This window comes from Triturus cristatus, chromosome 7 (genome assembly GCF_964204655.1).
Source record: "Triturus cristatus chromosome 7, aTriCri1.1, whole genome shotgun sequence".
Classification (NCBI taxonomy): Eukaryota; Metazoa; Chordata; class Amphibia; order Caudata; family Salamandridae; genus Triturus; species Triturus cristatus.
In genome coordinates, this window is record NC_140590.1 from 1397981508 (window position 1) to 1398005890 (window position 24383).

General features: G+C 50.4%; 1 protein-coding gene across 3 annotated transcripts in view; it reads right to left on the bottom strand.

The window, feature by feature from the left end:
- PPP1R16B (protein phosphatase 1 regulatory subunit 16B) overlaps positions 1-24383 on the bottom strand; it is a 422185-nt gene that overhangs the window by 185360 nt on the left and 212442 nt on the right. For 2 of the 3 annotated variants that reach the window (XM_085619118.1, XM_085619119.1), the window contains exon 3: positions 6119-6189. In XM_085619118.1, coding sequence (XP_085475244.1) covers positions 6119-6189 — 71 coding nt within the window. Of the gene's footprint in view, positions 1-6079; positions 6190-24383 lie in introns of all 3 variants that reach the window. The other variant, XM_085619117.1, reaches the window with a different exon arrangement.

Sequence of the window (24383 nt, forward strand, 5' to 3'; positions counted from 1 at the left end):
ATGACCTTCAGTCTTTTGCCCAGGTGAATTCAAGTAGATGAAAAGCATTGAACTTGTTTACACATCTAACAAATGTGTTAATCGAGAGTGAACTTCACAGTGCCGCATTTACGTCTATACCCAGTCCCTACTGGGAACTGTTGACATTAGGGAACTCCTGTAGCAGAAAGAGGACACCCGAGCGGGTGTAACCACTCATTTGTGCCTGTTTTGTTTTACTTCGTTTAACCTCTTTTTTTCCGTGTTTTGTCGTTTATTTGTGCCTGTTTAGCATTTTTCTTTCTGCCCGTGTTTTAGGCTCTCCTTCCTTGTTGCCCGCCTACCTCGCCGCCCTCCGCCCTCCCTTCCCGCCACCGCCGCTTGTCCCCGCCCCTTTTCTCTTCTGTAACCCTCCCCGCTCCCGCCTCCCAGCTGCTCCGCCCACCCGCTCACTTCGCCTTAAATGGCGACCGTGCGAACGCGCAGCGGTCACGCGCAGCGGGCGCGCCGATTGTGCGCCGAAGGCGCGCCAAAGGTAAGCCCGTCTGCGCCCGTCCGCGACCGGATCGCGACCAGCGCCAGGACCCCTGGTCCTCGAAGACCCCGTCCGACCCGCAGGACGTACTCAGCCGCCACCCTCAACGCACTCAACACCGGCCGACGCCCAGAGTGCCACCAAGCCACACCACGTCACACCCACGGACCCTTCAGCTGCCACGCCTGCAAGTTCTCCTGCATCCGGACCTGCCTCGCACCAACACCCGCCAAGTCAAACACCAGCAGCACCCACCTCAAGTGCATCCTGCTCAACACCCGCTCCGTCCACAGACACGCCATCGAACTCTGGAACCTCCTAGACGCCACAGCCCCAGACGTTGCCTTCCTCACAGAGACCTGGATGAACGCCTCTTCAGCTCCCGACATCGCCATCGCTATCCCAGAGGGCTACAAGATCGTCCGGAGGGACCGAAACGCCAACCAGATGGGAGGAGGCATCGCCATCGTCCACAGGAGCACCATCCGTCTCACGACCAGCACCGACAACACCCTGACCAGCGCCGAACACCTGCATTTCCAGATCCACACCAACCCGAAGACCACCCTCAGAGGCACCCTGATCTACCGACCCCCTGGACCACGCACACAATTCAGCGAGGACATCGCCGACTTCGTCAGCCCGCATGCCCTCCCCTCCGCTGACTACATCCTCCTGGGGGACCTCAACTTCCACCTGGAGAACAACAACGACCGCAACACCAGCACCCTGCTCGACAACCTCGCCAACCTGGGACTCAAGCAACTGGTGTCCACCCCCACCCACCTCGCCGGACACACACTCGACGCAGTCTTCTCTTCCAGCACAGACATCGACTTCAGCCACGCCACTGAGCTTCAATGGACGGACCACAGCTGCGTCCACTTCACCTTCAAGAGAACGACGACCCACCACCACCAGCAACAGGCCGCCCGCAGAAGCTGGAACAAGATCTCAGCAGACCAGCTCGCCACCTCCCTGAGCCAGCACCCTCCTGCCAGCTCAGCGAACCCCAGCCAAGCCGCCGACAACCTCACGAAGTGGATCAGCAACTGCGCGGACGAACTCGCCCCACTGAGGACCCCGCCTAGCAGACCCGGCAGCAAGAAGGCCCCATGGTTCACCGACGAACTCAAGAGCTCCAAGAAGAACTGCCGAGCCCTCGAGAAAGTCTGGAGAAGGGAACCGACACCGGACAACAGGACCTCCTTCAAACTCGCCACCCGGAAACACCACCAGCTGATCCGCGCCGCCAAGAAAACAGCATTCAAGGACCGGCTGGACAACAACGCACACAACTGCAAGGAACTCTTCAACATCGTGAAAGAGCTTTCCAACCCCAGCGCAGGAAACAACGACATCACCCCATCGCAAGACCTCTGCAACTCCCTCGCTTCATACTTCCACAACAAGATCGCGGACATACACAGCAGCTTCAACAACCAACCAACGCACACCATGACCGAACAACCGCCCCCCACCACCACCCTACACGCCTGGACCCCGATCAGCACCGAAGACACCATCCGCACGATGAACTCCATCCACTCCGGATCACCGACCGACCCCTGCCCTCACCACGTCTTCAACAAGGCCGACGCTGTCATCGCACCCCACCTGCGAGACATCATCAACACATCCTTCGACACCGCCACCTTCCCTGAGAGCTGGAAGCACGCCGAACTCAGCGCTCTACTCAAGAAACCCACAGCGGACCCCACCGAACTCAAGAACTACCGCCCCATCTCGCTCCTCCCGTTTCCAGCCAAAGTCATCGAGAAGACCGTCAACAAGCAGATGGCCGCCTTCCTCGAGACTAACAGATCCCTCGACCCCTCACAGTCCGGCTTCCGAGCCAACCACAGCACCGAGACCGCCCTCATCGCCGCCACCGATGACATCCGAGCCCTGATGGACAAGGGAGAAACAGCGGCCCTCATCCTCCTAGACCTCTCCGCGGCATTCGACACGGTCTGCCACCGCACCCTAGTACGGCGCCTCAGCAACATCGGCATCCAGGACAAGGCGCTGGAATGGATCATCTCCTTCCTCGACGGAAGAACACAGAGAGTCCGCCTTCCACCGTACAAGTCAGAGGCCTCCGAAGTCATCTGCGGCGTCCCCCAAGGATCATCTCTGAGCCCCACCCTCTTCAACGTCTACATGAGCCCCCTCGCGGCCATCGTACGCAAACACAACCTCAGCATAATCTCCTACGCCGACGACACCCAGCTGATCCTCTCCCTGACCAACGACCCCGCCGCCGCCAGAGCCAACCTGCACGAAGGGATGAAAGAGGTAGCCGAGTGGATGACAACCAGCCGCCTGAAACTGAACTCGGACAAGACGGAGGTCCTCATCCTGGGCTCCTCACCCTCCGCCTGGGACGACTCCTGGTGGCCTCCCGCCCTGGGCACCGCACCCAAACCGACAGACCATGCACGAAACCTGGGCTTCATCCTGGACTCCTCCCTCTCCATGACCAGGCAAGTCAACAACGTCTCCTCGGCGTGCTTCAACATCCTACGCATGCTACGGAAGATCTTCTGGTGGATCCCCACCGAGACCAGGAAGACCGTCACCCAGGCCCTCGTCACCAGCCGACTGGACTACGGCAACGCCCTCTACGCCGGTACCACCGCCAAGCTCCAGAAGAGACTCCAGCGGATCCAGAACGCCTCAGCCAGACTCATCCTCGACATCCCACGAACCAGCCACATCTCCGGACATCTGAGAGACCTTCACTGGCTCCCCGTCAACAAAAGAATCACCTTCCGCCTCCTCACCCACGCACACAAGGCCCTACACGACCAAGGCCCGAGCTACCTCAACAGCCGAGTCAACTTCTACGCTCCCAAACGCCACCTCCGATCAGCCAACCACGCCCTCGCCGCCGTCCCCCACATCCGAAGAGCGACTACAGGAGGAAGGTCCTTCTCCTACCTGGCCGCCAAGACCTGGAACTCCCTCCCGACCGACCTGCGCCTGACCCAAGACCACCTCTCCTTCAGGAAGAAGCTGAAGACCTGGCTGTTCGAGCAGTAGCGGCACCCCCCCCCCCCCCCCCAGCGCCTTGAGACCCCCTACGGGTATGTAGCACGCTCTACAAGTATCACTGATTGATTGATTGATTGATTGAATGAGGATCGCAGATAAGAATTCAGTCTTGTACCTTACTGCTCTGCTGAATTGTGTAGTATTTCATTTTTCTGTTATATTACAGTACTTTTTTTAACTAAGTGATGAGCTCTGAGCTGGATAATACGCAATTATGTCTGTTGGTTGGCTGTTGAGTTCTCAGCTTTTGTCCACTACCTCTTTGAGAAGCCGGTTACTGCTCACCCTTACTGCCTGATGAGTCAAGTGCAGAAGAGGTGTACTTGGCAAAGTTTTCAGAGACACAGGAGGCTAGACCACATGATACCAGTGGCAAACAATCTGAACCCCCACGTTTGGGGGTCAGTCATCCCTGTCTTCCTGGTGGCCCACTAAATGGGATCTGAGACACCTAAATCCCTCCATCAGCCTTACCTGGTTACTTGGCTAGAGAAAGCATGCCATTGCCTGCACAAACCTTTAACAACCTCATAAACTCTCCCTCGCAGTTTTCAATATAACCCACCCTCCTGTCGCTCTTCGTAAAACCCACCCTTGTCAGCCTCTCTTGCAGATCTCCCATTTGCAATGTTTTCTTGACCTTCACCACAGACTCAGCACTTGCCAATCCCCGGTCTAGTCCATGCAGAGCACCAATACTAGTCCCACTCCTTTCTTTTTTTTTTTTTTTTTTTTTAACTTTATTTATGAAAAAAGTGAGCGACCATACATCATAAGCAAGTTATTACAATGGGTTCAGATGGCAGTAGAAAGCAGTACAGAGGTGGCAAAGAGCATCACATCAAATAGCAATAACACAAGACATCCATAAATCAAGATCGCATTTGAAATCTTTAGTAAACTGTGTAGTGCGCGTCAAATCAGACTCCCCCTGGTGAAGCCGCAATTCCACCCTCCCATGCCCCAGCACCGGGCAACTGGAAGTCATTCTTCACGAGCCGAAGGGCCGCTGCACCTACCAGCCAGCCAGTCGCATTCGCACTGGAGCGCACCATTCATCGCAGGCGTTACACATGTCTAGAGGGATATAGTCCCACTCCTTTCTGAGAAAAGATACCATCCATAGAGGACCACACCATACTCCCAATGCTGAACTGTTTCGTTTCCACAAAGTCATCCACACCCTTGTTTCTTCTCACTATAGTATGCCAATGACCTTAAATTGGCCTTCCAGAGTGCTAAGTTGACAGACTCCCAACAAGCACAGAATACAACTGCAACAATAGCCCTATGACTTTAAAATAGAGTGCCCCAACTAGCCCCTGGAAATACTCATTGGCTCTTGGCCTGAGCAATCTCTTAACACAAAATCCACAACATTACCTGAAAGCATTGGTTGAGGCAACATGACTGGCTTGGATTGCGTGGAGAGCTCTGTGGAGTGCTACCTGGTGAGAGACACCTTTTGCTGGCGGGTGCTGGCAATTGCAGCAGGCGGGGCTGTGAGCCACCATCCACACTACAGCTCTCAAATTGCCCTCATTTGCCACCTACTCCAAGAAGATGGTAAAAAGGTGTGGATTTGAGCCCATTATTTGCCTCTCCTTATCCTCCCAACTATTTAGGGTGTCTTGCTCCAGATACATCTTAAGTATTCACAGGTGCTTCAAGCCCACAACTGCCACATTTGCTAAGTGTCCTCTTTCGACTATAAATCCCCTAAATCCAGGTACTCTCTCTCATGACCAGACACGCCAATACCAGCGGCCTGCATTTTAGTCATTTGTTTTTCCGATGCCTGCGTCAGGGTTGCCAGAGACGACTAAGGCCTGAATCAAAAGTGGCCAGAAGAGGTCTCTCTGGTAAGTACCCTGCGATCATGGGCGTCCACAGAATTATTTTCAGGTGGGGTATAATTAAAAAGAAAATCCAGGATGCAGGGGTGGGGGGGCAAGCGCCACCTATTGCGGACGCCTATGCCTGTGATGGGCTATTCCAGCTTGCCGAGAGTATCTGGGCCTGAATTTACTGGATCTGCATATACCAGGCTCCGTAATCCCTGGCCCGGGGACCTTGGCGCTGAACCTTAGTGCAGTGTTTGCCCTCCTACTGTGCAAAGGTGAGATCAGCAAACACTCCACCAGGTCGCCCCTCGCCTTCTCTGTCCACACCCTTCACACACCATCCACACCACAGCCCCTCAAACTGGCCTCTGCACTCCTTCACCACCTGCTCCAAGAATATGGAAAATGGGTGTGGATGTCATTCCCTTACTTGCCCAGAAGGGGGAAACACATGTGAGTCTGGGCCCAGCATTCCCGTCTCTATGTTATTTCCCATTGCGGGGGAAGCGACTCATACTCCCTGTATTTAGGTGCGTGAATACCAATCAAAACCAGGAAAAGTCAATCGTGCATTCCAAATAATAAAAACGAACGATTAATCAAACAACACAGACACAGGACAATACAACACCGAGCAGGCGGCCTACCCCCAGGTGCGTCTCACCTGCTGCAGTGCAGAGTGTCTATCCCCTGTAGGTCTCACCTGATGCAGCGCAGTCAGTCCATCTTCGTTGCAGAGGTCCGGGTCCACGTTGTTTTTCAACAAAAAACGCACTACAGGAAGAGAAAGAAAAATCACTCCTGTGAATATGAATCACCTTAAGTCTCCGGAATGACTTTTAGGGATGGGAGCAAAGGGGACAGCTAGAAGCAGGCATTTATCTCTAGTGAAAGATCCTCCCGTCTCTGGACGCTCACTGTTTTCGAGTAATGTCTTCCATTCCCCGATCGCCTCATTAGGGTACAATGAAAACTCTACAGTAAACGTTCCTGCACCGCCCGTGCAGGGCACAAAGAGCCGGTGACTCATGCGACAAGAAACATTGACAAACTCCCACGTCTGTTGTTTTTCAAGTTAGTCGTAGCCTGTGACGTGGATACACAATGGCAAAGACTGTAAGTATGAGGAGCTCTAGCAGGAAGGCTTTTTTTGTGCTGAGCGTGGAGGTGCTTGTGGATAGGTTTATTTATTCCATCTGCAGTGCTCATTAAAAACATAATAATAATAATGAAGTGCAGGGCCCACAGCGGTTCTTAGAGGCTCGCCTCCGGCGCTGCTCAATGCTGTTGTGTCTAAACACCAAGAATGCCTATTGAGTCCGCCTAATTGCCTATTTTTTCACGCAACACTTCCTAACTCTTCATTTCACTTTTGCCGGTGTTTTTCACCTCTGCTTTTTCCCTTTCTCACTGTTTTCCCATCTTTCCCTTCCTCCTTCTTTCTCCCTTTTACAGACTCCCCCAGGATTTTGCAGCTTTAAGTAGCATTTTTTCTGTCCAAAAAGGCAACATTTGCAGCTCAAAACCTCTTAGTTTTTGCGGTGGGCAAAAATGTGCCTGCTACAAAACTGCCGCAAGGCATGTGCTCTGCCACTGCTGGAGACTGTGCTATGTCTCAGTCTGTAAAAGGTGAACAGCCATTACAACGCGGCTGTTTCACCGCAAGTTATTACATCGCATGCGTTACAACGCATGCGATGTAACAACGTGTAACCATTACTATGCATACCTTTACATCGCATGCGCTTTTACACCGCATGCAATGTAATGGCTATCCACATCGTTGTGAGGAAACTGAGGCTCTTCCGTTTCCTCACAATGACATGCACCGTCCCTTAGAAGACGCTGGAACCAGGAGAGAGGAACCACGAGGAGAGAGCGGTAAGGGTGATTGGGGGTAGGGAGTGGGTCATGCTGGCGGTAGTGTTTCAGTGTAGGGACTGGACTGGGGTGCGGGGAGGGTCATGCTGGGGTAGTGTTTTAGGGTTTAGGGTATTATTGTGGGGTTTGTGTAGTGTAGGGTAGTGTTTTAGGGTTGAGGGTAGTGTTGGGGGGTCGTGCAGGGTAGTGTTTCAGTGTAGGGACCGGACTGGGGGTGGAGGGACGTGCTGGGGTAGTGTTTATGGGTTTAGGGTAGTGTTGTGGTGTTTGTTTAGTGTAGGGTAGTGTTTTAGGGTTTAGGGTAGTGTCGGGGGTCGTGCAGGGTAGTGTTTCAGTGGAGGGACCGGACTGGGGGGCGGTGGAGGGTCGTGCTGGGGTAGTGTTTATGGGTTTAGGGTAGTGTTGTGGTGTTTGTGTAGTGTAGGGTAGTGTTTTAGGGTTTAGGGTAGTGTCGGGGGGGGGTCGTGCAGGGTAGTGTTTGAGTGTAGGGACCAGACTGGGGGTCGGGGGAGGGACGTGCTGGGGTAGTGTTTTAGGGTTTAGGATAGTGTTGTGGTGTTTGTGTAGTGTAGGGTAGTGTTTTAGGGTTGAGGGTAGTGTTGGGGGGTCGTGCAGGGTAGAGTTACAGTGTAGGGACCAGACTGGGGGTCAGGGGAGGGACGTGCTGTGGTAGTGTTTTAGGGTAGTGTTGTGGTGTTTGTGTAGTGTAGGGTAGTATTTTAGGGTTTAGCGTAGTGTCGGAGGGTCATGCAGGGTAGGGTTAGGACTGGGGGGCAGTGTAGTGTCACTTACCTTTCTTACTTTTACCTTGAGTATACCTTTACCACGCATGCCTTTGCGTTGTAATGGCATGCGTGGTAAAGGAATATGCATGGTAAAAGTATGCGATGTAATGGCATGTTGTTGTAATGGCACGCGTTGTATTACTATGCATTGTAATGAGTCATATTCTCTGTAAACTTGCAGAGTAATCAGCGGCACAGCGCTTCGAACTGAAGGATGGCGGATGCCGGATGCCAAAGAGAACAGACTACAATATGAAACCTGCTCTTTCTGACATCAGACAGCCTGCGGTTAGGTTGCAGGGCAGCCAGGGCTGGGTTGGGGTGGGGGGAGAGATTGGGGAAGACAACGGGGGTTGGGGACATATAAAAAATGCAAAATAAAGATCTTTGGAAGTAGGTTAGGGGTTAACAGGAGACAGAGTGGGAAGGGTGGAGGGCAAGAGTGCCTTTCGAGGGCCTGCAGAGTCCACAGGTGGCAACCTTAAACATGTGAGGTGGGCCCTGGCTACCTGCACAAGAGGGGGCTCTGTGCATTTCAAAGGCAGGCAACAGGGGATGTTAACACCTCTGCTGCTAGCTAGCCTGTTGCTCAACCTCCCTTTACTGGTTCAGGCGAGTGCAAGGCCAGTAAATAGAAGGTGAACCCCATTTTTTTTTAACACAAATTTTGCAGGCCCTTTTGTAAACATTTACAAAAGTGCTGATTTCGCTATGTTTTTGCAAATCGCGAAATCATTAAATCCTGGTTGGTCTGCCTTATAGCATTTTTCGCTCTTGCTACAGGTCAAAGTCTGGTGATGAAAAATAAGTCCTGGCGTCCAACATCTACAGACACCAGCACAAATTAAGGCCTGTTTGGTTCTGTACAACCGCAAGTTGCACAATGCTTGTTAACATGTATTTATAATAGTGATGCTCGTCAAAATAAAAATAAGAACACATACAAATTTTTTGTATAATGTCTTTTTTGAGTTTCCCATAGCATACATTTCAATTTCAGCACTATACTTTCTTCTTAATACCATATACAGTTTCTTGAAAGACAACAAACAATAGAATAGTAAAGGGCGAAACAGTACTCCCCAACCCCCCATCTACTGCTCCATTATCACTCTATCCTGCATTAGAGACCATCCATGGGGTCATCAACTACTCACACTCCGAACATGACCAGGGGCAGTGCAATACTCCACAGTCTCCCTTGGATGGTTTAACTGGGCCTCTGCCTTTGCCAGAGGTGTCAAGTCTAGGTTTTTCCCCTCTCCATCTCAAGCTGTAAATCCAACCTTCACCACTTTTGCTCCAGCATCCCTCCCTCTTCTGGTACTCTCAAGGAATATAGCACGTTACAACGCGTGCTTTTACTATGCGGTAGGTAACAACACGGTCGTTGTAACGACCACGTTGTTACAACGCGATACCATTACTACGCAAGTTATTACATCGACTTGCAGTAGAGGGCGCCGTAACATTAGGAACGTATAATTTACTATTCCAACTCCAGCCTACGCAACAGTAGGGAAGGTGTTGGAATAGTAAATTGTACTATTCCTTATATTAGAGGGCCATCTCCTGCAAGTCGATGTAATGACTTGCGTAGTAATGGCATTGCGTTGTAACAAAGCGTCATTGTAACGACTGGGTTGTAAAGGCATGGGGGTCTAATGACTGCAATGTAAAGGTTGTTTGCCCTATCAAGGTGGTAAGGCATCTGGTTCCCTCAATGCTGTCAAAATAGTTGCCCCTGCTCGCAGATCATCCTCTACCTTGTTGTTCCTCCTAGTCTTTTTCATGTGTATTTCCTCTGCTATTGCTCACTCTGCGATGTCTCTTAGTCAGTACTTGAAACCCAGAAGTTTGGGTGCTAACCGTGGGATCGCGATATGGTGTTTAGCCAGCACCAGCCCTTGGGACATGAACTCCAGACTGAGTTTCTTCCCCTTCAGAGTCGGGAGCAGCCCCTGCAGCACCTGTCTAATATCAAGCTGAGTTGTCCATCCAGTGGCCCCATTGAATCCCTCCACAACCTCTTGCCAGAATGGTATTATGGCCCGACAGTCCCACGCCCCATGCACAAAGTCAGCCTCTTCTTCCCCGCAGCACGAGCACCTCGCCTCTTTTGATGGGTAGATAATGTGTACGGTTTTTGGAGTGAGGTATAGTTGATGTAAGTAGTTATATTGTATCAATTTAAATCGGGCATTTGATGACACTGTCTGCACACCCCGTGTACTTTCTTCCACTCTGTAGCTGTAAGTGTCTGGATCGTCTTTTCTCCCCATTTCTCCTGAAACGTAAGCAGAGGCATTGGGAGGTCCTCCGGTAGAGCTTTGTTTAGTAGCGATATCGGTAACCTCTCTCTAAGAGCAACATGTAACATGAATGTAAAAAAGTGTTTCGAGTTATGTAGCCCTATACTTCTGCACCACCCCCTATTTTGTCTTTTTAGGTCTCGCCTAGTGACGCAGTACATGCGCTGCTCGGCTTGGCGAGATCTATTGTTGCCGCTTTCTGTGCCGAAGGGGGACAGGACATGTGCACGCGTAGGCAAGACAGGAGATGTGCACGCGTAGGGCTGACGGCGTTAGCATAGGAGACAGCAGTTGTGTGCGTACGGAGGACAGGAGATGTGCACGTGTATGGCTCGGCTCCATCAATGCACGCATGGCATGCTTTCGCTTTCCCTCCCTTCCTCCGGCGTTACAGCACAACACGCGCACGCCTTTCTCCTTACATCTAAAGGCTGCACTGCCAGCTTCGTCTTTCTGCTCGGTGGATGCCGTATCCATGTCCTATGTGCTCTTGGTGGGGCCCTCTGAGGCAGCATCACTGCCCGCTGGAGATCTGTGCCAGTGCCGGCTGCCTATTTTCAACCCTCACATGGACCCGCTGATGCTGGACACAGACATGGTCTCCGAGACTGAGAGGCAGGTAAGGGCTCATTTCTTCTCGGCTTACACCTTGCTTTCTCTCTTTACCTCTTTTACCACTTTATTTCCTCTCTTACCCTCGATCACTCTTCCCGTGTTTTGCTCCCTCTCTATGGTGGGTGGTGTTCAAGTGACAACGAAAATTAAAATGGACAGGCCGGTTATTGTGGTTCGCCTTTACAAAAGGGTCGGTTATAGGCCGAGTGATGTCTTTATATTATGTCAGTTTAGTTGTATAGACGGGCCGCTTTTTGTGGTTCGCCTTTACAAAAGGGTCAGTTACAAGCCGAGTGACGTATTTATATTATGTCAGTTTAGTTGTAGGCACACCTTTGAGCGAATTGAGCGCTACCCCTGCCTTTATCGACTTTCTGAGGATGGGCTGGGCGTGACATGGAGGCAATCCTTCATGGGGCTCCCTTTCTGGCCAATGCCAGCGAATAGCTGTGAGATTTGGGATACTCCGGAGCTCGTCGTTACATTTTGCAGGGGTTCCTTGATTTTTCTTGCGATACTCAGGGTGAGGGGAACTGTACACCCTGCGGCCAGCTTCACATCCCTCCCTCTGCACCCGGCACGGTTTGCTCTGCTGCTGAGACCAGAGGCTCGGGAGAGCACCTCCTCTCGGTTACAAATGTGCGCCCTAAGACGGAAACATTATGTGCTGCCCGGTGCGTTTAAGAGCCCAGACTATCAGCACCCCCTGCTTTGTCACACAGGAATAGATTGGCATCTCGTATGCCCGGAGTCAGAGTTTAACCATGCCTGTTTGTTGTATTTTAATAGTTTAGTGATTTGTTCAGTTGTTTTAATCACTAAGCAGCAAGCACCAAAATTAATTTGAAAATAGTACTGCACTGGGCAACCCGCACACTTGACACGTTCCAGTGTACCGGAAACAAACCTAGTACTGGGCCTCAGTCTGAATTGCTTCAGTTAGCCTCAGTTTTCTGTTCCCTTTAAATGTATATGCATATATAATGAATACCTATTAGTAGGAGTCCATATTTGTCTTCCTTAACACGCGTTACTGTAATAAAGGCGTCCTAATTGGATGATTGCCGTACACGCATTTCATTTGTTCCTTTTGTGAACCAGGAAATGGAGACGTTGCTGACATTCGGATAACATTACTACAAAGGCCTTGAAGCATAAACACGATGCAATAGGTGCTTGTGTGAGTTCGCCTTCAGCGGACAATAGCAACTACTGCAAAGTGCGGCATCTGAGAAAGCCAAGAGTTGAGCATTTTCCACTGTTAAAGATTGGTTGAGCCCAGAGGACGCTGTAATATAACTAGGTACGTAGCCAAGAGTCAAAGGGAGCTATGAACCCAGGAACACGCCTCTATATGTTGTTAAAGACTGCCTCGTGCACGTTTCCAAACGAAAACAGACTGCCGCAGGTCCGACCTCTTCACCTGAGTCCTTGTTCTTGGGCCAGGCTAGTGCCTTGCACACACAGGCAACAACAGGGGAGTAAACATGCATAGAACGGCCACAGTAAATAAAACAGGTCCTGTGTACGTCCATGGGCACCTCTTGGTACCTGACTGCAGTGTGGAAGGGTGTTGGAAGTGGCATCTGTGTTGCCTTAAAACTAAAATTAATCTACAATGGTCCCCTGCATTTTGCGAGGCATTCACATGTACTGTCCGGGTTTTTATGTCTACAAGTAAACTTATTTCTGCTGAATTCTGATAGGATCCTAAAGCACGAGACAGTCAGATGCTCGAAATTATAATCTAAACACTTGCTTTTTTAACATGTCGAAGGAAGCGGCCGGTTCAGAAGTCACAACGGGCTCCCATCAGTTTTCACAGGCTGAAATCCTCCTTTGATGAGGATTGAATTTCAATAATACAGATAAGACAGCAGATAGGGGCTCCGCGTAATCTTGAAAGTTAACCGAGGTCTTAAACATCCATAATGATATAATCACCTTTCAACGTCTGTTTGACAGTCCACATCATTAAGGGGGGATTGATACTGGCATTTCCTTATGGTCAGATTGGAAAAAGGGATTCCTCAGTAGTGCACTGTAAATTAAACAAGGTAATGTGTGTTTATACAAGGAAATGAGCAGATGCAAACTGGACTACTAATAAAAACCAATCACTACAACATCCACTAAAGTTGTTTTTGGAAAAAAAATTGGGGATCTCTTGTTGTCGATTTCACTTTGGAACGGCGACAGGAGATGTGCACGTGCCCTGACAGGCAATGTGCACGTGTACGGCTCGCCGGCGTTTCAGCAGAACGCGCACATGGTGCGCTTTCACTTTCTTAGGTTCCTGCGTGCAAGTGTACGGCTCGCCGGCGTTTTACCAGAACGCGCGCATGGTGCGCTTTTACTTTCCCAGGTTCCTGCGTGGACACGGATCTGCCGCATCCGTTCTAAAACGCTCTTCGGCTGCGCTTCACCCGTACTGTAGCCAGTGCATAACCTCTCGATGCTGCATTCCAGCTCGGCGCTCTTGTGGGCGACTGGGTGTCTCCAAGTTGGGCTCGGTTCTGCGCACATGTGATAACAGTAATGAAGCGTGTTCTGTGCGTCTCCGGCTCTCAGCTATCGGCGCTTGAGTAATTTGCCCTGCAAAGTTGAAGGCAGTAGCTGTCACTGCAGCACAGCCTCATGTACGGCTGTTGACACCGGTCCCCCCTTCTGTCCATTTCCGCCTTTGGAGCGGCGCCGAGCGTATCCGGCAGCCGGGCACAGCCAGCACCACCAGCCGAGCCAAAAGTGTAAAGAGATAAAGGGAAGCTCTGTGGCAGTGCATCTTGACCACGGAGTGAGCGCCATCACCGCAAGAGGGCCTCACGATAAACACCAATGCAATTTATGCAAGCCGAAAGAGGTGGAAACCTGCCCAGAAAGCAAAAGATCACCCTCGTTGTTTTCTGTCTCTCTGTCTCCCCTGTGTCATTTCTGCGGGGTTACTTAAGAGCATTTTGCGTAATCGCCTCCTCAGGTAACGGGCTGTAATAAACACTCCTGTCCCAAGAATTGCTGCACGCACGGGCTCCTTGCTTTGCTTACTAAGATGCAAGCTGTGATACATTGCGTGCATTCATTGCTACAGAAGTTAACATAGTGTAGCACAAATAAATTAATTTGTATTGCGGGGCTGATAAAACCCATGTTTGGAAATACCAAGGAAATGCAGTAAATACTATGGCTAATATAAGAACACAGTAGAGTACACACAGCACCTCTGAAACAGGCAAAAGGTAAACGTGCTGCTGCACGCCTGCATTATGTAAATTACTGTTCACTAAAGGATTGTACGTTGTGCTTCGCCCTTCCGCTTTATCATAAGCCTTCCTCCTTATCTTCGCACCTTTCCCTATATTAGCAAGCTCTGCCTCCCAGGCAAAACTTAGGGCCGCTTATTTTCACTTTCACATACACAGTCAGATGGCACCATGGGGACTGCAGTCTACAGGAAAGGGTAGGAATGTGCTTAAGCGTACAGAGGGAGGACTACCCTGATATTTAAATCCTCTCGTTACTGGAGTATGGGAGCCGATGCACCTTGAAATGTCACAGGCTTATGGCAGCCTAAAGGTGCCAATTATTTAAAACTAGGACTGCTAAGAGTTATATTTGCAAGCCTCACGCATGCAAACCTTCAACTGTACACTCAGATTTATTTCTTCTGCTAACAGTTTAGCCACTGGGTTGTCCAACATTTTATCACTCTACCCCCTCCTTTCTCTTAACCCATTGTAGTGCCAGGAATAACAGGGAGGACACTGGTAGATGATAATGACAGCGTGTAGCTTTATTCCATAGAATTACAACATGTAAGTCCGATAATATGGCCCACGAGGAGCGGCGATGTCCGCTCGCCGCCAACGCTCTCCGTCGAGTGTCTCCACCCCCCTCCGCGTCACGGAGCCGCCCGTCCCGATTGGACGGGGCGTCACGCGACACAGAGGGAACGAGACACTAGACCGTACAACATCTCCCCTTCAACAATATAACAGCAAAACATTAATCATGTCATAACAAAGTCTTCAAAGCGCTTGGGCGCCCTAACAGATCTGGTAGGCCTCCTAGGAGTCACAAACCGAGGTTGCCCCTCGGCGCATGGCGTGCTACTATATCTGGTACCCTCCTGGACACCCTGGTTGCCTTCGCACTCTCGCACGGACTTCGTTCCACCACGCCCACCGGCACCACTTGTCTCAACTCGCACCTCCTCATGACATGCTGATTCTCCTCTGCTAGCTCTGTCAACAGGCGGGGTGTGCAACCAACCATTATCCGCCCGTTCACTCCTGCTCACAACCTCGTACTCTTGCCACTCAGGTACACTATCGTCATTCCTGGGCCCACTCGCACGGCCTCCATTCATAATGATGTTTTCCTGGCCTGCTTTGAGCTTGACGATGTCATCTTTGCTTCTCCATCCTCCACTTTCCAAACACACTGCCCCTTTCGTGACCTCCCGCACACGTACAGGAGTTTGAAAGACTGACTCCCCCTTCATCACCTTATGCGGCTTCTTTACTAGGACCCAATCTCCCTGTTCCACCTCCTTTGCTTTGGCTCTATTCACGGTATCAGCGTACTTTTTTGCACACTCTTGCTTAGCCATGATTCGCTCCCTGACTCTCAGCGTCTTCTCATGTACACCCTCCGTGTCTTCTCGTACATCATACCACTCGTTGTATTTGGGGGTAAGCTCACTGGTGCACCGTCTCCCCCTCATCAAATAGAAAGGCGTGTGGCCTGTAACGGCATTTGGAGTGTTGTGGTAAGTGTGCACCTTGTCCGCGAGAAACATCTTTACATCCAAATTGGACGCAAGGGCTAGCTGGATTCCCTCTTTGAGGAACCTGTTCATTCTCTCCACCTGCCCATTGCTCTTCGGGCTGTACAATGGGGTCTTTTCCTGCTTGATCCCCGAGTGGGCGAGAAAATCCATCATCTTCTTGGATTCCAGCTGGGTGCCGTTATCAGATACCATGACCTTCGGTTGCCCTTCTTGAGCGAAGACTTTTCGTAGCACTTGAATCACCCGGTCCGTGGTAACCTCTCGGACGAACTTGTACTGTATCCACTTGGAGTAATAGTCGGTGATCACGATGAGAAATCTGCAGTCCTCCGGCAGCAGTGAAAACGGGCCCGCGAAGTCGATGGCGACCTTGCTCCATGGGCCAGCCGGAATCTCCACCCTCTGCAGCTCCCCTCTGCTGGTCTTCCAATGCTTGCCCGCCTTCAGACACTGCTCGCACCTGTCTATGAAGTCGCAGACGTCGCTGGACATCCCCGGCCACCAGTAGTACATTTTCAATAGATTCTTGGTCGCGGTGCCGCCAGGGTGACCTTTGTGGGCAATCCTTATCAGTTTGCCCCTGAGACCTTCCGGAGGGACGAACAGCTCATGCCGTTTCAAGAAGCCATTCTCGAGGGTGAGTTCCGCACTCACCTGCTGGAAGCTCCGGAGGGAACCGTGTAGATTCCGCACGGGAGGCCAATAGGATGTCATGTGGCCCATCACGGTGCGGAGAACCACGTCCTTCTCCTGAGAAGCGAGCCACTCTTCTTCAGATATGGAACCTTCGCACATCGTCGTGGCATCCACCAGCGCCACCACACACTCCGTATCGTCCAGGGACCCACCATCGTCCCCTATCACGGGTAGGCGGGACAGGCAATCCGCCCTGCAGTTGAGGCCACCCTTGATGTGCCTGATCGTAAAGTGGTATTCCTGCAGCTTGGACAGTAGGCGCAGCAGCCGCGAACTGGCCTTCCCATTACCACGGCCCTCGCCGGCCATCATGTAGATCAGGGGCTTGTGATCCGTGACGATCTCGAACACCTTGCCCCACAAGTAGTTCTTCAGTTTCTCCACCGCCCAAACGCAGGCGAGCGTCTCGGGCTCAATGGTGCTGTAGTGCTTCTCGGCATCGCTCAACGAGCGGGATATGAAGGCGATGGTATTCTCCTTCTGCCCGTGGAACTGGCAGAAAACCGCCCCAATGCCCTTTGCACTTGCATCGACCGTGACCACATTCCGCAAGTCCTTGTTGTAAGGCTGCAGCACCGGAGCCTCTGCGATACCCCTCTTGACGGCCTCGAACGCCGCGTCCTGCTCCGCTGCCCACACGTATTTGACATTCTTCCTCAGCAAGGCCCTCAGTGGCTCCACCGTGGTCGCGTACCCCTGCAGGAACTTCGAATAGTACTCACTGAGCCCCAGGAAAGACCGCAGTGCGTCCTTGTCGCCAGGGCACGGAGCTTCTCTGATCGCCTTCACCAGGTCCTCTTTAGGTCTTTAGGAGCAATCCCATCCGGGGTCAAGACATGCCCCAAGTATTCGATCTTGGATTCCATAAATTTGCACTTGTCCTTGGAGACTGTCATCCCCTTCTCACGCAGAACCTCCAACACCTTGCCCAACACCACCAGGTGCTCCGCTTCGTCCTTAGTGCGAATCAAGATATCGTCCTGGAACGCTTCAACCCCCTCCATGTCACAGAACAACAGATCCATCAACTTTTGAAACACCCCCGACGCAGAGGCGAGTCCGAAAGGCAGCCGGACATACCTGTACGCCCCAAACGGAGTGACAAACGTGGTCAGCTTCTTAGAGCCTTCGGTGAGGCAGACCTGGTGGTACGCGGACTTCAGATCAATCAGGGTAAAGAATCGGGACCCGGACGTCGACGCCAAAATGTCCTGAATGTTGGGCAGCGGGTGACAATTGACCAGGATGCTGTTATTGAGGGAACGTAGGTCCACGCATAGCCGGATGTCTCCAGATCTTTTCTTCTTCGATACGACAATCGCGGACACCCATTCCGAAGCACCGGCACCTTCAATCACCCCTTCATTCTCCAACTTGTCCAGCACAGACTTGAGTTCCGCCCTGACAGACAGGGGCACAGTCCTGACCTTGTGCTTGATTGGCATCGCCCCCTTCTTCAGCTGAATGTCGTGCACGAAGCCCTTCACACATCCTACTTCATTTGCGAAGACCGAGCTGAATTTTGCAAGAACTCCGGACAACCCACCCGGTTCATCGTCCGCCTGAATAGAATTGACCTAGTCAGCTCTGAGGACAATGGGGTCCGCTGCCCCCGGGATTAGCATCACTCCCAACTTTGCCAGATCCTTCCATCCCACAAGGCTTCTCCCTTTCTCGGCCACGTAAATCTTGGTATTGATGGCCCTCCCCTTGAAAGTGAGGGTATCGGAAAAGTACCCCTTCATCACTATATCCTGCTCCCCAAACGCTTTCGGGTTTACATCCGTCACCCGCAATTGCACATCGTGCCACATCGCATCAAACGTGGTGTCGGAAATCAGGGTAATAGGGGAACCTGAATCAGCAGTGAACGGAAGCTCAACAGAGCCGATCATTACGGAGCCTATGGGCCCCTTCACTCGCCCATCCTCAGCATCAATTGAGAGCACTATATCCCCAAGCGCCTCGAGATCACCTTCGCTCACAGAACTCACTTTCACACTGCTAGCAGGCTTCCTGGTCTTGCATACAGCAGCAAAGTGGCCCACCCTCTTGCACTTAGTACATTTCCTGCCAAGCGCAGGGCAAGCCTTACTGTCCGCCAGGTGATCCAGCGCTCCGCACCTGAAGCAAGCGAGCGGCTTCCTACCCGCCCCTTTATCATTCGCCCCTCTGTCAGGAGGCTTCTGGGCGGATTTGCTCCTGTCCTGCACATAAAACACATTGGTAGCGTGGCTAGTCTTGGCAAGTTCCTCAGCGGACACCAGGGATCTCTCGATGGCCTTCGCAATGGCCACCACCTCCTGAAGCGTAGGATCGCGGCATGTCAGTAATCGTTCCTGCACTTTCTTGGAGTGGCAGTAGAACACCACCTGGTCTCTGATGTAAGTGTCCGTCATGCCCGCAAATTCACAGTCTTGGGCCAGAACGCGCAAGCAGGCAATGTATTCCTCGATAGACTCCCCCTCTTCCTGCTTCCTAAGCGCGAACTTGTGGCGCCCCACCATGATGTTGGTCTCTTCAGCATACTGCAGCTCCAACCTCCTCACCGCCTCCTGGAACGCGTTGAGCTGAGTGGTAACACCAGGCGGATTCACGAACACAGGCAAACTGTCGAAGACCTCTTGCCCAGCCTTCCCCAGCAGTCCGAACAGCAGCGCCTTCTTCCGCTCTGCCGAGTACCCCGTGCCATCAATGGAAACAATATAGTTCTCGAAAGCCCTCAACCAGCTTTTCCACTTCATGCATGGCTTGCCGGGAACCTCCAAGAAGAGAGGCGGGACACAAATGTTGCCTCCGTGCGCCATTTTGAGCGTGCCCGGTACGCGTGGCGTGGACGGCGGGCTCACCCACGCAACAGCAGGACCAAAGCCTTGACAGTACGTAAGCACGAGGAGTGAGGATCAAGCAAGGCGCAGACACCGCCAGGCGAGACCCCACAGCAAGAGAAAGTACCTGGCACTCAGGGCCGGAGACAGCAGCAACAGGCAGAAGCACGAGGCGAGGAGGCAGGCGAGACAGGCAGCAAGGCAGGCACTAGATGCAGCAGGGACGGACTTCAGCAGCAGACGCCCACGTGGGAGGACTCCGCTTCAATCAGCAACAACAGGAGGGCATGGAGAGACACTCGTGGGCCCAGCTTCCGGAACCCTCGTCGCCATTTGTAGTGCCAGGAATAACAGGGAGGACACTGGTAGATGATAATGACAGCGTGTAGCTTTATTCCATAGAATTACAACATGTAAGTCCGATAATATGGCCCACGAGGAGCGGCGATGTCCGCTCGCCGCCAACGCTCTCCGTCGAGTGTCTCCACCCCCCTCCGCGTCACGGAGCCGCCCGTCCCGATTGGACGGGGCGTCACGCAACACAGAGGGAACGAGACACTAGACCGTACAACACCCATCCTACCATCCTCCTTCCGCTGCACATTCTTTGTTCCCCACGCTCCTCATATGTGTTTGCCAGCCCCCAAACCCCCCTGCTAGTATACAACATTGCACTTCACATCTTACAGGTCACTAATAACTAATTATTAGCATTACACATGTTCTCAGTGAAACATACGAGAGAGCAGTAGTGTTGCCCACGATGCTGCTGCGAGTAAACTTCGCTATGAGCTGCCGTGGCTGCAGTGACGGCCCGTGTAGGGCGTTTTACCAGGGCGGTGACGTGGCGCAGAGGAGGGGCAGGGTGGGGGGTTGCAAAATGCGGCATACGGCAGAGTTCAGGTAAGTTACGAAAAAAATTAATAAAACGAATTTCGTTGCGCGCGCTGCATCGCCAAATACGGTGCAGCGCGCGCAACGAAATTCGTTTTATTAATTTTTTTCGTAACTTACCTGAAATCGGCCGTTTGCCGCATTTTGCAACCCCCCACCCTGCCCCTCCTGTGCGCCACGTCACCGCCCCGGTAAAACGCCCTACACTGGCCGTCACTGAACCCTGCGCAATTTTGGTGGTATGAACAAATTTAGAAAGGAGAAAGGGGATTTAGGAAATGGGAGGTTCATTTAGAGTAAAATGCACACTCTTCCTTAATGATGTGAGAGGCGTCATCTACTGCTGCCACAATCATAATAATTGTGCCCTGTTAAATGGATTCTAACTCATTCTGCACACTTCATTTGACTGCTTGCCAAATTCTCTTCTTTATCTGAATATCTTCGCATTAATACAACATTGCGGCAGACACTCACTCATATAAGGCTTCAATTGAGCCAGAACCCTATTTATTTGGGTTTGTAATCTGTTTGGTTTGATTAACTTTAACATCAATCTAAAGGTTTGCTGCAATTTTTTTGAGAGAACATAATAAATTGCCATTTCCACCGGCCTCATAAATTAAAGTAGTTAATAAGTCCCGTGGTTGCTTATGTGTAAACATTTTTGTTCTGAAAAGATAGCTTGCAACGAACAGGGTCTACATATCTTTGCATGCTGTTAGACTTCGCAGCCTTCATACATCCACTAAACTCCAAAACAAATAGATAAAAGACATTTTCATTTCCAACGCCAATAGCTCTAACTCTCACAAATGCGAGACCTATTGCCTTGCAAATGCTTGTTTGAGAAAGGCACCACAGAAACACGGCACGTGTTAATTCTCAACCAATACAGTAACCTTTTAGGCCTGCCAAGAAAGCACTAATTGGAGAAAATATGCCTGAAAAACCCCAATTTTAATACTGGAGAGACTACCCACAGAGTAGAAACTGATAATCTTTTTCAAATTTTAGGGGCGATTTATAATCATTTCCAATCTGTGGTGAGACAGCTCACCCTTTCCAATGTATAAGCAATTAATGAGACAAATGGAAGCCCAAAAATCTAAGTGTTTTTGGCATCTATTGGTCAAGGCTGGATGGGCCTTTTAGTCCACCGAGCATTAAAAGCATTATGATGCGGACAGCGTTGACTGGGTCATAGCACTTTTTTTCTTTACTATGTATATTGCACAGAAGCGCAGGCTGCTGTACAATATGGCTTACAGTATAAAAAACTCAAACGCTATGACGCGGCCAGTGTTGACCGCGTCATAGCACTTTTTATTTTCTTGTTAAATTTGCTAAGGGGTGGGTGAACAAACAACGGACACCAGGAGGAAGGTGTGGTTGGGTGAAGCAACAAAAGGAAGCTGCAGGGAGACGCCAGGAGGCAGAGAGTGTGTACGGTTCCATGCACTCTTATAGAGTGCACTGCACAAAGTTTTTAAAAAAGTACCCGGCCCAGCATTCAGCCAGTGGAATGGCACTGGCTCCAAGCAGGAAGCTGTGATAGGTCCGTGCTTGACAGCAGGGACAGAGGCCCCAAGAAGAATGCAGGAGAAGGCGAGCAGCAGGCATGAAGCAGGAGGTATGACCAGTAAGGAGCAAGGAAACAAGAATGACGTGGAAGCAAACCAGTAGTAAGTATTGGTAAGTAATGGAAGGGCTCGAAGTTGTTTTTAAGCTTTTAAAACAATTTCTTTCACTGACAGCACATGCGCCCTGTAGAGAAAACTTACAAATGTGGCTACTGTTAACCTGTTATCCAATATCAGTAAGCATAAGCTTACTGGTATTGGATTGCAAGGCGTTTTTTCATTTCTCAATCCCAGGGGTCTTTAGGTGGTCTGCTGGAGGAGATAAAATGGATATTGAAAAATATCCGGCAGTCTGTTACACAAAGCAGCTCTGCTTTAAGAAAGCTTTCTTGCAGAGCTGGTGCTGGGGTATTTTCTTCCTTCCATCTAAAATAGCAAAAGTATCGCATTTGCTTTTCGCATGCTCACAACACCCTAGGCAGCAGTCTGGTATTGCATTTATTAGCACGGCGTAGATGCTCTCTATTAGTTGTGGTTGCCCTGTAGACCTGAGGCTCTCAAACACAAGCAATAGGGTTTCGGATAGGTCCTGTCAGATAACCCCCAGTGGAAAAAAAGAGATCTTGGTATGTTGGCCCCATCACAAACTAGAAAATCAAAGAGGGTATCCAATTTACCTTAAAATAGGTCAACAGAGATCTAGCTGTGTGAAAATACCCAGCCCAACCTGGGGTGCAATGGCAGAAATCAATGACAAAAGATGATGATCTCAAATGCAAGAGGCTTAAGACAGGCTATCATGACAGTAGCACCAAGAGAGCTGAAATTTCCACTTTGCAAAACGCATATGTAACGCCCTCGATAGCCATAAAGAAAAACTTTTGCATCTAGTAAATGTGGCCTCTACTAGAAACTGTAAAGAACAGCCCGTGTGAAAAACAGAAGCTGTAAATTTCAAATCCAAAAGAAAAATATCTGTGACTCCATCTCCAACAATCAGGTACCATATTTTATTATCCACACATCTCCCCAGCTCAACTACAATCCGCTTTCTACACATTCAGACTGTTGGAGACAGAGGAGATTCTGACACTAGCCCGCCAGACAGAGGCATATAATTTACCCATAAAGCTATGCCCACCGGTCCGGCTTCCCTTACTTGGAGACATCTGGCCTTCGCAAAAATGCATCAGTACCAAAAGGAGTTGTCACCTGCCATTTTAAACTACCAATCATCACTCCCCTTCTAAAAGCAACAGACACCTAAATAGCCTGCCTATTTCCAATATTCTACCTTCCATAGGCCTGAAATTTCATAGCAAGGTAATATACTAGATGGCTTCAATAATGCATGGGACTGAATTAACTTTTTCACCATCACCAGTCTGGGTGCATGCCTTCAAAAGGGCACTGAACCTGATCTGTCCATCTCTAGAGATGAACCATTCCACTCAATGGATTTAGAAAAACAGCCCTAATATTTCTCCATCTCTCTGCTGTCTATGAAGCGGTGAATCACAGAATCCTATTGAATCATGTAGAAAGCTGGACAGGTGATTCTTGACCTGCATTGTCTTGGATCCAATACTTTCTTTCCAACCATAGCCAGAAAGAAAGTATTGGTTATCCCTTACAATTGGTGTCACTTGTATACACCAAGGGGTCATGCCATTCTTTCCTTCTTTTCAATATCTGTGTTTCTGATTTCTCTTTGACGCTGAGCTACCATTCGCACATCAAGTCAACGCAGTAGCTAAGGATGTCAACCTGAAGTTTTCTCTTCAACGCGAAAAACCAGGTCCCTGTGTGGCTATTAATATAGTTTGAAACATGTTGACTCAGATGAGGGTATAAGGCTAACAATTCCCATCAACACCTCCTAGTATGTTTTAATCATACCACAGGACACTCAGCAATAAAGGGATATTGGGGTGCCACTAAGTTCTTTTCATCCTAAAGATCCAGCCTCAAATATTTTTAAAGTGCTCCTTGGAATATGGCTGAGCACATCCAGGTCTGTAAGTACCATAATGAGGCCCGATGATGAAGCAGACGACTAACAGGGTGAGGGTGGGTGAGGGTCTTACAAACAAAATCTGGCAGTTCTCTATAGGATATCCCACCTGGCCTCCAAGTGAACTGGTAAGGAGGAGGACGTGTAGGAACCAGCCCTTATTTTGGGCACCAGGACTTATTTTTCGTCATTAGACTTTGACCCAAAGCAAGAGTGAGAGAGAGAAAAAAAAAGGAGGTCAAGAAATATAGGAAAGCCGTGACCTGGAGAGAAAGCAGGGATGAAAAGACCCCACAAGAGGGATATAAAGAGACACAAAGCGTAGGGTAGTGGAAGAAATAGGCATGAGGTAGAAACAAGACTTGGAAGCTTTGGTATCCATCACTCAGCAGTTAGCTTCCAACAAACCTTTAGGCACCTGTATGTAATTTCTTTTAAACAAATTAAGTACGGTACTCAGGTCACGTTTATTGACATCCCTGGTTTTGCTGGGTCTCTCTTGGTGCGATCACGTCACGGTGGACCTTGCGTCAATGGTCCAATTCCATGAACCAATAACAAATCACTTTACCAC